The sequence below is a fragment of the Merops nubicus genome, unplaced genomic scaffold, assembly GCF_000691845.1.
Source record: "Merops nubicus isolate BGI_N331 unplaced genomic scaffold, ASM69184v1 scaffold23778, whole genome shotgun sequence".
Classification (NCBI taxonomy): Eukaryota; Metazoa; Chordata; class Aves; order Coraciiformes; family Meropidae; genus Merops; species Merops nubicus.
The window spans coordinates 2,332-13,790 of NW_008625421.1; the positions used below are offsets into that span (position 1 = coordinate 2,332).

Sequence of the window (11,459 nt, forward strand, 5' to 3'; positions counted from 1 at the left end):
TTTGAAGGACAGAGTTGAAAGAGGCTGGGAAGCATTCCAGTGGAACATACACTGTTGATTTTCATGCAGTATTGTAACGCCTTCAGGTTTTTTCACCCCTCTTCACAGTCAGAATATTTCTACTAGACAGAGCCTTTAATCAAGCACAATGATTCTCAAGTCTGCGTCATGAAATGTGTGTCCTTTGTTTAATTCGTTGAAGCATTTTTGTAGACCTTCGATGGTTTTTGCCTATTCTTAGTAATTTCATAGACTTAGTGCAAAGCAGTCATTATTCTGTCTGTGTAGTCCAAATTGTCCTCTGAAGTGGCCACTTTTATGGGTCTTGGCACCCAAACCTTGTATTACTCGGGGTCACAGTGATAGTTCATTTCTAGAGGAATAGATGTGCTGTTGCCATTTCATCTTCTGGGGAATGAGTCTTCTCTGTCCCATAAGGCTTTTCCATGTCTTTGTTGCTATGGGAATTTCAGTTTCGCTTGCAAAACGAAGGCGATTAATAACACTTTGGTTCAGCTAGAGTTCTTCAAGGTAGTCTATATTCAGAGATTATAGGAGAAAGAGGAGTCGGTGTGGTTTTGGGTCTTGTTGGTTGGTTGATTTTGTTTTTTTAGTGGAGTTCATTTTTGATTAATCCAAGAGTGAGTAATTCCCTTAAAGGCACTCTGACTTTGTCAGCTCCTGGCATGGGGGTGAGGAAGAGAAGGATTGATCTGGTTGTGAGGAAGGAGAGAATGTGCTGAGACAAGACTGTAGCAGCAGCACCAAACAGGATGCTACGAGACCCCTTCCTGTGTAGCACAGGCAGCGTGAGCCCGTGGCCGTGAAGCACCGTGTTCCTCACCCGCGTTGTCTCTTTTACAGATAACAGACTCAGCTGGGCACATCCTGTATGCCAAGGAGGATGCCACTAAGGGCAAGTTTGCCTTCACCACAGAAGACTATGATATGTTTGAGGCCTGCTTTGAGAGCAAGCTTCCTGTGGGTAAGTGAAGGTCTGTTGGCTCCATCAAGCCTTGAACAAGTTGATGTAGATATGTGGGTTAGGGGTATGGGTAAAGTGATCCTGAGCATGGTCCACAGAACACTGACTTTTGAAGCTGATCTTCAGGAGGCTGTGGGCAGTGTCACTGCAGAATATCTGCTGTTGGTGTTATGTTTGAAGTCAAGTCATCCTCTGTGGCTGGTGTAGAGCGTTTGGGTTTCCTCTGAAAGGGAAATCGCGTGTCCCTCCCGCAGAGGTCACCACAGCTGCAATGAGTGGCAGTGCCAAGGAGCAAACGTTTTGCCCTTTTCACGCCTCTCTGGCAGCCAAGCCAGGACAGAGCAGGATGCCGCCATCCTCAGGACCCTGTCTTTCTCCCCATTTGGTGGAACGTGATCTCTCGACAGTGTGTACTTGGCAGCGATCCTACGTTAGGTTAGCAACTGTTTTCTGGGACTGGGGATTGCGCGTGCAGGGAATGTGGTCTTGGTCTGAATCTGCAGCTGCTCTCTAAGTGGTCAGTAAAGGGAAGGGGAAACGGGCAGGTCAGCCTTGCATTTGTGATGCAGGGATGGTTGCCTAATGAGTGCAGAGGCTCATTTCCTGTGAGTGTGACGCGTGTGCTGCTTTGAGTGGCTGGGCTCAACTTCAGGACAAACGTGCTGAAAGCAGCCAACACATGGGTGCTAGTCTCATCATTTGTAGTGGTGTGAGCACATGCAGGTTTGTAGCTCACATCTTTTCACAGTCACTGACAGAGTTCTGATCCCTGGACCTGTCTCTTCTTACCCTAAAAGATCCCAGAGCAATCACTAGCACCATTCCTCATATCTATTGAACAGACAACCTCTGTTTTGTTGTTCTGCTACACGTGTAAGATCCGAATAGTGTCCAAGTTGAAGAGAACTTTCCAGTAAAAGAAGGCCATCTTCTTTGCTGGAACTGCGAGGGATCTGGCTTGTAACACCTCTTCTATAGTATTTTACAGATAAGGAAGTGAACCCTAAATGCTCAGGATTTTTGCTGTTATTTCACTCCAAAGGTACAGTTTCCAAATTCTCCTTAGCATATCAAGGCATGCACTACTGACTCATCTGGGAGTCACTCATGCTATTTACTGTCCAACACCTGGGTATCTGGGAGGTCTCCAGACAGTCCATGTCTTTCAAAGCTTCCATGTGATCACACACACTGAAGTGGGAAAGGCTTCTTTGTTTTGTTGTGTCTAGACTCTTTTATTTCAGTGCTTGTGACCAGAGGTTTATTGCCTAGGCTGAGCCCCTTATAGCACTTTTGGTTGTAGCAAATGTTTGTTCCCTGGCTCACTTGTATTGTTGCCAAACCCCCTGGAGCCTCTTCTAGATACTTTCTCTGGGAGCCTCCAAGCTGCCATTTTCTTTTTGGACCCAGATGCTCTGAATTCTTTGCTAAGGGGAGATTCTGCATGGTAAGTATCTCCAGGTTTCCTATACCTGTGCTGGAAATCAAGGAAGTATTAATGTAAGGGAAGTGTCAGTGCGAGCCTTGATCATGTGCAGGACTTGGTTAAGGTACTGTGGAAGAAGTAACCACATTACAAGGAAGTGCATTGTTTCCTCGTTAAAGTCAGCATGGGAATGGGGGAACTAAGCCAGCACTGCTTATCTCCATGTTTCTCTTTAGAGGACTGTTTTTTTTTTCCACAGTCTCATCAAGTAAGTGGTCAGGATTTGTAGTGCGGTAGCCAAGGAGGATGTCAGTGGAGTACTGGAAGAGAAAAACTGTTGGTAGAGGAAGCCCAGAACCGTTGGGACCTGAGGGGTCTAAGCAACTGGGATTTCTCAATCCTTAACCACAGAAATGAGGAAGAGGAAGCGAGAAGAAGAAGGTCCACCTTATCAGAGTGGAGGAGTTCTTAGGATGCTCCTTGGAGCGATGGGTGTTTGCATGACAAGCTTTTTTCTCTCCTCCAGGGTGGAAGCGTCCTGTTTGCCTGACCAGTGCTTTGTCCCCAGGCACACTTACTCTTGCACTGTCTGCTGATCTCTGAGAAGAGCAGCCTGGCCTGCCCTACATGCTAGGGCTCTTCCTGCATGCTAATATTTACCTCTTTGCTCCTTCTGTAATCCTTCTCTTCTCAAACTTTCTTAAGAGTGTCAGGACATTTTTTTTTTTTTTTTCTGGAATTCCTGTAGGAAATTTTTTTTACATCCTGTTTTTTCCAACTGCCTTTGCAAATTGGGAGCTCCTCTATTCTCCCAGGAAGCAGTTCTGTGCTCATGTGAGATGATGACCTTTTAAAGTCCTCCTCGGGGAGGTAGGTATCAGTTTAGTTTAAGATGTCTGTGACTTAACATTTTCTTTCTTTGCTGCTGACCCAGTCTGCTCCAGTGAGCCCTGGCTGCAGGAGGAGCAGGGAGTTACTGAGGATCTGATGGGTGTGAAGGGAGCTGCCTTGTGCCTTGGGCGCAGTAAACTTGTAGAAGAGCAGCGTGAATTTTTCCAGGCCATTCCCTGACGTTAACCTCTTGCAGAATGTCTGCTTTCCATCCCTTTGCACCCAGCAGCTCTGAGTTTTCTACATTTCTTACTTGCTCTTGGCAGCTCTCCCTTACAGCCTGACAAATTAATCCTTCCAATTCTATTATCCTGTTCCCTGTCCTTTTTTATCTTTCTCATCTCTTCCTGGAAGCTCCAGCTCTCTACCCAAGTCACTGTGATTTAAGCAACATCAAAAAAAACCCAAAACCCTCACTGAATTGTGTGCTTTGAATTTTCTTCTGCAGCTACTATTGGCTGCCCTACCTGGCAGTTTCTAGGCATGCTGGTATATATATAGCATAAACAGTCAAAACTTGTGGTTGGAGAAAGGAGCACTGGGTGCTTGTGTACAGCCTGTCTGTTAAAGAACAGTGCTGGGATTTGAGTGTGGTTTTTACAGTAACTGGTCTTTTATAAGAAAACTGTTCTAATCCTAATTATCCATTGGGCTCTTACATAGCTGGGTTTGACTTTTGAGTTCTTGTATCCCTTTTTTTAAATCCCTTATGTTTCTTGTATGAAATTTAAGAAACAGTTTGTAGTTGATAGGACCATCTTGTTAGTAGGCTATTCCGTGTTCTGCCAGCAGTAGAAGGTGGAGGTGATTCTACTCTGATGTTGAATTGCTGTTTAGTGGGTAGAGAGAAAATTTGGGGATATTGTAATGAGGATCTGGAGTATCTTCCTAGCTCCAACCGGAATGGCCCAGTGGAACTTGCACGTTGAATTTGTTTGTGGAATGTCCACCTGGCAGCTTCCTAAAGCAAAGTGTGAGCATGGGACATGCTCCTGGTTAAAGACTCTGAAATTCATGGTATAAATTAATTCAGACCTTCTGTTTTGCTGGCAGCCAGCTGAGGACAACTGCGTGCCCCAAAGTGCTGGGATTTGGGAATGTGTTATGTAGAGAGATTTTCCTGGTAGGTGGTACAGTGGAATGTGATACTTGGTCAGCTGACATGCCGCATTCTTTAGGGTATATATATTCTTTCTCTGTTTGTTTGGGGTTTTTTTCCCTTCTTGGGAGCGTTCTCAGGTGTGACTGTAGCTATTGGCAATAGGTGTCCATAGCTTAGGGGCTACAGCCTTAAAAGATACCTGCTGTGCTGTTGATGGCAGCCTTGTCCTACGTGCTGTTTGTGCGGCTCCAGCTGGCCGTTCTCTGAAGTGACATTTTCCCGGCTTCAGAAGCCTCCTGCCATCTTGGGATCTGCATTAGCAGAGTGGGCCTTAGGCATCTGAGCTGTTCTTTCCCTGAAAAGATACATGGGCAAAAATCTGTTGCACTGTGAGGGTCACTAGTCCCTGTATGCCATATTCCTCAATGAGAGCAGTTTACCCTCTGCTCCTTGGAACGTAAAAAATTATTTACAGCCCCTAGTAAACGTGACGATTTGCTGGTGCACTTCCTGCTAGGAGGAACGTGGGCTTCCCAGTTGAGTATCTGTCCCTCTGGTGACTTGTCTTTTGCCAGGCTGTCTCATAGCAGCTGGTATTCATCTTCCAGTCCTTTGCAGTTTTTACAGATTTGCATCCCACACACACTTAGCGCTTTTAGTTACAGCTTGTTCTCATTATCTTTGGGAGGCTCTCCTTCAGCCAGGATTTATTGTGAAGTCTCTGTATTTTTAGGCTGGACTGCACTGCCTCCGCAGTTAGCTGCAGACGTGGAGGGAGGGGAGGGGTGTTGTGAGTTCTTCCTCAGTGGTGGGGAGAGCTGGTGATTTCCTGGCAGGCTGAATGTTTTGCACAATGAATCCTTTCATTCTGCTTCCAGGAACAGGGAGGATGCCGGACCAGCTCGTGATTCTGGATATGAAGCATGGAGTTGAAGCAAAGAACTACGAGGAGGTATGTTCCCCGGCTGCCTGCGCTGCAGGCTGCCCTTTCCCAGCACTCACGTGATGCCATTTGTAGACCTGGGGCTCATGATGGGAAGCTGTTTTCCCAGCGGTGATGAAAGCCTTTCTGTAACCTACAATTCCAGTGAAGCTTTGTGTGTTAGAGGAGAGAATAAAAAAGACAAACATCAACTGAAATTAATTCTCTGGTCTGGGAACTGGGGCTTAATGTGTGAATTTCTTTTCTAGGACAGCATGACCCTGCTTCTGGGCATAGGCATTAGAGGAAACAAGAGAGTGAGGTGTGAAGTTTCTCCAGTCCCAGGCATGGGTGTCATTTTAGGTTAATAGCGGATCCTCCTAAAGGTCATGTTCCATTGTTACTGTTCTTGCCTTCCTGCCTGTAAGATGTACTGGCTCAACAGCCCTGAAATGGCGCCTGTGCATTTCTAAGAACTGGCAGTGTATCAGCGTGAAGCCGTTTGGCAGAGCAGTAGCTGGTGTGAAACGGGTATTTGGTTTGAAGGCGTGACATTGGAAATAGGCATAAAGCCTAAATGTTTCCATCTTAGGAGGACATAGCTTTCTTAGACCCAAGAGCCAGCTGTGTGGAATAGCAGTTGCTTTGTGGCTGGGACAGTACTGACTGGCTTGGATGCAAATTCAGCATCCAGATGCTGATGGCTGCTGCTGTGCTTTTGGCTCGATAGAATTTTGGGTCAGTCAGCCCCCAGCACTGAGTCTGTGCCTGAGAAAGTGACAGTTGTTGGTGAAGAAAGATTCCTATGAATAATTGCTGTGTGCACTTCCCTGGTCAGAGCAGAGCAATCCTTGCTTAAGTCAGTCTAAAGCATGTCCTACGTGGAGAGTAAGAAGGCACTTAGGGTCAGGGAAGAGCAAAACAATCATTGGGTCAGCTGTCTGCCAACCAGCTACTGAAGGATTACAAGATGTGGAAATGTTATAGGACGACCCCTGAGAGCGTAACTGGGAGGATTATGGTGACTACATTTACAGAATCTCTGTAAATACAACCCCGTGACATACTCTTTGGGTCGCATTACCGTAGCGCTGTCTAGAAGCATTGTGCCTGTGCAGAAGGGTTCTCTTATGACCGTGGACCTACATGCTCACTGGTTGTACTGATACAGCTGTCTTGGAATAAAGTAAGTACCCGCTGTGCTCATCGGTGTAGTCAGATTGGTGGAAAAGGTCCATGGACAAACACGGGAAAGGACGAATTTAGACTTGCAGTCACAGCTGCCATCAAAGGCAGCTCTTGGTAGCACTGGCAAGCATCCTTGGCTTGTGAGGGAGGACCTCTCAGAGCGGTGAGCTTTGTTGAACAACCTGTCCGCAAAGGGCTCTGACTGGTTTACTGTTCGTACAGCTGCTACGGATGTTCAGACACACTGCTTTGCAGGGTGGGTCTTTTTTTTTTAAATCATCTTTCTCCCCAGGTTGCTGTAGTATTTGTGGGTTTTGACTTGACAGGTTGCTGTATGGTCCTAGAGGGGAGAACTGTTGCTTAGGTGTTTCTCCTGGAATTGCTGCCTTTTTGAGCCTTTTGCTTGTGATGTTCATCTGCTGTAAGGTACCAGTGACGTGTCTTTCCCCCAGTTCTTGTTGAATTGCTGCAAGGAGACTTCATACAGGGAGTTGACCAAGGGTCACTGATACTGTCCAGTTTGTGCATGGGTATATGGAGTGAGAGGAGAGGTGATGTCCAAGCCTAGATTCATAAGCTTTAATAGAGCCAGACGTTGTTGGAGCAAAGCAACTTGGAGAGTGAGCTGGGTTATAAAACCTAATTGCCTGGCAGTATCACACCTTAGTTCTCTGGGGTAAGGAGGAATAACTTTTTCTCCATTCAGTAAGTAGAAATTCTGGTAATAAAAAGTGAAAAGACTTTTCAGAGGGCATCAAGAAGGTTTGGCAATCTAGGTTCCTTTACAGGTCAGCTACTTGTCAATTCTTGGCTATACTGTCTTTTTCTGTGCTAGGAAGAGAGTTAGGCTTTGACAAATCTTTGAGTGGCCCCTGAGAAAGTTCAGTGGCCTTATTGTCTCAGTTGTTCTGGTGGTCCAGATGTTCCTTTCTAGGATGATGGTGTTCCACCATCATAGATGCTTGGTGGGCTTTTTACAAAGTCCCTTAGAGCAGCTGTGCATCTTGGCTTCACTAGGGATGAAGGAGGTTCCAAGACATACGTCTTGGAGTACAGGCAGGACTAGAAGTATCTATCAGATGTTTCTAGCTACACCTACTAAGAGCAGCTGAAGGGATGCAGGATGGAGCAGACAGGCCTTGGTTTTTCCCAGTGGAACCTCTTTAGCCTTCTGTGAATGAGAACTGCCCTTTAGGAAGATAATGGAGACCATCAATGTGGAGTTAACTTGTCAGTAGAGCTACCTGAGACCCTTTGTGTGCTACAGACCTGCTGCTCTAGCTGTGTCACCACAGTCTGGGATGTAGGCACACTCGCACAAGTGCAAGTTTTTCAGCAAAGCTCTGCTGGCACATACGTGTTCAGGCCACAGGGTTTTGTCAGCACAACCTATTGGTTAGAAAGCAGGAGGGTTTTAACGTCCTGTGTCCTACCCCTCTTCACAAACACACTCTGAATTGACACTGCTGTGCTGGAAGAGCTGTAATACACAGCTCACCTCAGCATAAAAATCCTCAGATGACTGCCTGAGGGCCTGCAGCTTGCCAGGATACATGTGTCATGTGAAGCCCCTTCCATGAAATGGCTGATTAGTGAGCACTGGCCTGGTCACAAACATCTCTTCAGGTGGGCTCTGACACCAGGGCAGCTGCTTCTGGATGCAGCATATTGGGGGTGCCTGCACCCTGGGTGCTCTGTTGCCTGCCTGTTGGCACTTGGACCACTGAGGGATGCTGTCCTGTGGCTTACATCTGAGTAATCCTGTGTTGTGGTGAGACCTGTGGTGAGCTGCAGGTGCTCCGTGTGTTTTCTGTAGGGCATCTTTCTTCTGCTGCATTACCTGGAGACACGCATCTGGCCTCCGTGGCAGGATCAGATCACTCGTTGCTAATAGTGCCAAATTCTACACAAGAACCAGTTGCCCAAACCCTACACTGTAGCAGTGGCAGGAATTGCAGTTAAGTCTCTTTGAGTAATGTCCTTGTGTCACAGATTTTATATGTGTACTCAGGTTACAGCCAGGACCAGGGCAGGGACATCTTTAAATAGTTGCTGTTGTGGACTGCGCTTTCTAATTCAATTTCCGATGGATTTTTCTTTTTGGATACGAGTCTGTGATTTGTAGGACTGCGGGCTGCATGATCTGCACGAAAGTGATGCCGTATAAACCCAGCTTTTCTCTGGGAAGTGTGTTTCTCTGTCGAACCGGTGCCCGGTACGTGCTCCGGCAGCGTCACCTGGTGGCTGCGGCAGATCCAGCACGTCGTAGCTGCGTGGTCCCCACCGAGAACGTCTGCCGCCCGTGAGGGCATCGGCCTGAGCGCCGCAAGCCCGGAGCTCTTGCGAGCGGACTCAGAGCACCGCTGCTGAGGATGGGGCTGCCCGGGCGATCTGGGCCGGGGGGCAAGAGCGAGCAGAGTGGGTGTCGGGGCCGGTGTCCCGCGCGCCTGTAGAGCAGTAGCGTGTGCGTGCGTAAGTCAGTCACCTGCACCTCAGGCTGCGACTTCACTGGGGGCTTTGTCATGTGGCAAGTTCTTCTACCCACTCCTCAGAAGCCAGCTGTGAATAAGCTAACATTAGGCCGAATAAGGAAGAAATGTGCTTGTATGCATGCTGTGCTCCTCTGCTGTGTGGGAGGGATAGTAGGAAAGTGTGTTTCAGAGAGCAGGTGGGAGAAGTGAGAGTGTTTCATGACATGGTAGTTTCTGGCTTGTAGAGGCGTTTCCCTAGGGGAACGATGTCCCAGATCTGTAGTATGTGAAGAGGAGTAGTTCAAACTGGCAGTAAAAACCCACGTGGGAGCTTTTGGCTTTGGCTCAGTGATTGCCTGACTTTTCTGTTTTCTAGATTGCTAAAGTAGAGAAGCTGAAGCCTCTGGAAGTAGAACTGAGGCGCCTGGAAGATCTTTCAGAGTCCATCGTTAACGACTTTGCCTATATGAAGAAACGAGAAGAGGAGATGAGGGACACAAATGGTAAGAGACTGCGCACCTCCAGAGGGATGGAGCTCTGAGACCCCTTACTTCTGCCAAACGTGTTATTGGGACACCATCTGGGGATCAAGCAGTTATAGTGGTCTCTGCCTGCTCTGTTCCTAGTAAGGGAGACCTGCTGATGCTTCTCTTTCTCTGAAACAGACACTGAGTCTTGTGTGTCCCAGCTGTATAAATAATTTCTTTCTGTCTCCATTCCTAACATGAATTACTCTGTACCATTTAATGTTGCCCATTAACTGCAGTTTTACTGTGTTCCTTTTCATTATCCTTCTCATTGTTCCCTCTGGTTTTATACTCGAGTACTGCTGGTGCCTGGGTGCCCTTGCCTTCATGCTGTGTGATATCTTGCCTCTGAAGTTGAAGGGGAGGGGAGAGGAAATCCTGGGAACTTTGCCCTCTTGAGACACATCCTGTGATGTCAGACTCCTGTGCAATGAATGGTCTGTTGTCTGTTTCAGAGTCGACAAACACCCGAGTTCTGTACTTCAGCATTTTCTCCATGTGCTGTCTCATTGGACTGGCCACGTGGCAGGTTTTCTACCTGCGTCGCTTCTTCAAGGCCAAGAAACTGATTGAGTAAAGGAGCAAGTCTTCCTCCCCCTCCTCTCAGACCCAGCTGGACACCGCTGGCACCCAGCCGTGGCCCCCGGGAGCCATCTCACAGATGATACCCACTGACTGGAGCTTTTCTGCAGGAACTTGGACCCTCAGGGGGGAGGGGAGCCTAAACATTGGAGGCAACGGGGGACTTGTGAAAACTTGTTGGATATTGAGGGTGGGGGAGGTTGTGTTGGGTTTGGGGGTTCCTGGGGCAGTGATTAAATAAAGAAAGATGTTTCCATGACAGCTGCAGCAAGTTTTTGCGCTGTCTGTTCTCTTTTTATAATCTTGGCTTGATGATGTCTCCCATCTGTCTGTGACTGTAGTGTTACTCTGAGCCACTTGACCCTGCTGAGCTCTTCAGTGTGGTACAGCTAGCACCAGGGCAGAGCAGGGGACTCCCTGTTCTGACCAGCTGGGAGCTAAGCCTTGTGCAAAGGGAGGTGAGTGCAAAGCAATAGGTTTCATTGTTCCAGCAGGGCCTGAGGATAGAGGAGGGTCCAAGGTTTGGTCACTGTTGTGGACCTCTGTGTGGAGGTGGTGTCTTTGTGCTGACTGGTCAGGGCACTTGAGCATATGGTGGATCAGCATGGGGGAAGGAAAGCCTTGGAAGGTGAGATTGGGATATGTTTGAGCTTGGAAGGGAGAAGCCTGTTTTGCTCAAATAAGCTGACCAGCCTTGGTCGCACCCTTGCTCCTGTGTTTGTCTTGGATTTGCCTCCTTTGTTCTGAAACAAATGTAGCAGTATTCCTGAAAGCCTTGGTCAGGGACAGCCTTTTGTGCAGACAGGAGGCCTCAGTCAGATACAGTCACAGAACAAACAGGAGCAGGTTATGCTTGGAAACTTGGTCTTGCTTCGAGCAGAAGATTTTTCTGATCTGACTGTAGGCTTTATCCAGCAGGCAGCTGGCTGAATCTCATCTTCTGAGACCCAAAGCAAGGTGGGCTGCTGCTCATGTGAAGCATGAAGGCCTGTGCCCTGCTTTGAGGTCTGTGGGTGCAAGGGGTACTTTGCAGATTGGCAGAGGAGTTATTGGAAGAATGTGGATGAACTCAGAAAAGCAGTACAGTGTAGGAAGAGGCTAATTCTGCATCTGAGGAGAGCCTGAACTGTGCCCTCAACAGAATTGTTACTGTCTTATGCAGTACTATGGGGAGAGCAAGCAGATTCTTGTAGTTTCTCAGCTGTCCAGATGACGTAGTGTTAAACAAGCCAGGCTGGGAAAAAAACAACAACAAAAAATACACAACAGGCAGATTAAGTTCCTGGACTTATCTGCTGCAGTTTTTAGGCAATTACAAAAATTCTTTCTCCTTTTCTGCATTCCTTCAGAGAAAATGGTTCAGCA

At 47.5% G+C, this 11,459-nt stretch overlaps 1 protein-coding gene across 1 annotated transcript; it reads left to right on the top strand.

Moving 5' to 3' along the window:
* Positions 1-864: 864 nt before the first annotated feature.
* On the top strand, positions 865-10,664 carry TMED10 (transmembrane emp24-like trafficking protein 10 (yeast); the record flags this gene model as incomplete). Its single annotated transcript, XM_008945679.1, has 4 exons — positions 865-985; positions 5,283-5,356; positions 9,362-9,488; positions 9,968-10,664. Coding segments are annotated over 4 exons (444 nt in total), but the record flags the coding sequence as incomplete, so codon positions are not given.
* Positions 10,665-11,459: the final 795 nt, after the last annotated feature.